This window comes from Penaeus monodon, chromosome 30 (genome assembly GCF_015228065.2).
Source record: "Penaeus monodon isolate SGIC_2016 chromosome 30, NSTDA_Pmon_1, whole genome shotgun sequence".
In the NCBI taxonomy this organism is placed as follows: Eukaryota; Metazoa; Arthropoda; class Malacostraca; order Decapoda; family Penaeidae; genus Penaeus; species Penaeus monodon.
In genome coordinates this window covers 19,482,141-19,483,572 of record NC_051415.1, presented here as the reverse complement: position 1 = coordinate 19,483,572, position 1,432 = coordinate 19,482,141, and the positions used below count along the sequence as shown (strand labels likewise).

General features: G+C 32.4%; 1 protein-coding gene across 1 annotated transcript in view; it reads right to left on the bottom strand.

The window, feature by feature from the left end:
- The window catches only part of LOC119592607 (spermine oxidase-like), a 10,906-nt gene that overhangs the window by 8,054 nt on the left and 1,420 nt on the right, over window positions 1-1,432 (bottom strand). Inside the window, exon 2 of the mRNA XM_037941491.1 lies at window positions 13-182. Coding sequence (XP_037797419.1) covers window positions 13-182 — 170 coding nt within the window. The remainder of the gene's footprint in view (window positions 1-12; window positions 183-1,432) is intronic.

Below are 1,432 nucleotides of genomic sequence, written 5' to 3'. Positions count from 1 at the left end.
AGTTTGCTATACCTGTACTATGTGAAATGGAACTCTTCGACCATCAGGAAGTGTTGCCACAACATTGTGAGGTTTATTATCCTGTATGATATTCACCAATCCATTTGCAGAAGCCAATTCATATATAGGATTCCCCAGGATGCCATGGATCCAGTTAGCACCAAGTTCCATTTTCCGTCCATCTGGTGAGATATGAAATTTTTCAGTTTTATACGACTCATTATCTTTTACATGTTCTACATTTCATATTCTAGCTTATATCTATATCTGACATTTATAGTAACTGTTCCCAGAAAATTATTGCTTCAATTACTGCTTTAAGAATACCAATCTGATTTATAAATATTTATTAGAAAAATACCTATACTATTGGTATGAAGATCAAAGAATATACACTGGCAATACTTCATTTGTATGTGCACAGCAATGCCTAATCTACATGCAGTACCAAGTCCTTGGGGTTGCAAAATGAAGTTGGTGTGGCTACATTTGAAGTACTCTAAATACATACAAAAATAGAGGAAGATAGAAGAAAATTAAAAAGGAAGGTGCAAGGTTGGCAGTCATAATTAATGGAATTATCAACTATTCTGTAAACTAATTATATAAAAATTGTTTTTAAACTCTCAATCATGCAAATACTCTTCCTATTCTATTTTCATTGCAGACATAATTTTTTTTTATATAATCTTATAATGACTTGGTTCCTTGTTTTTAGCCTACATGACATATTACTTTGAATATTCATAGCAATAAGAATGATATTGTTAAGGTTTTCGTCCCAGGTGAGAAAACAATGAAGAAATTACATGTTTACGAAGTAGTATGTCTGCCTGTGATGTCATCTCTTTTTTGTGCCCGCTTGTGTGCTCATCAACCATGCCTGCTTGTGTGGACAGGCCTTTGATCTATATAAAATCTCATGATTAAGCGACAGCAAAAAATTTATTGATTTCCCTTTTATCACTACAAAACTTGCATGAACCCCCAAAAATGTGACAAGAAAATTTTATATTTTTTTTTACAAATCAAAAAAAAAGAATACTTTCTTATAAGAGAAAGTCTAAGTCTTATCATCTGTTTATAATTTTGCCATATATATTACTATAATGAGATGCTTACTGTTGGAGAATTAAACCCCTAGTGGTTGCAACTTGCCTCATCATTTGGGAACCTATAACCACTTAAATGCCAATATCATAGACTTAATCACTTAACCTTTGTCTTACATGATCTTATAAATGTCTGTTAATGCCAATAAAAAGTTTACTTTAAAATAATCAGCCTCTGTACTTAGAACCAGTGATATATTACATATACATATTTAGAAGATACCAGCATATCTGCTACTGGAATATGCGGCAAACTGTGTAGCCACCATGCCTATTGATACTAAGTGGAACACCAATAAATCTGGCAAGATCTGAGTTTG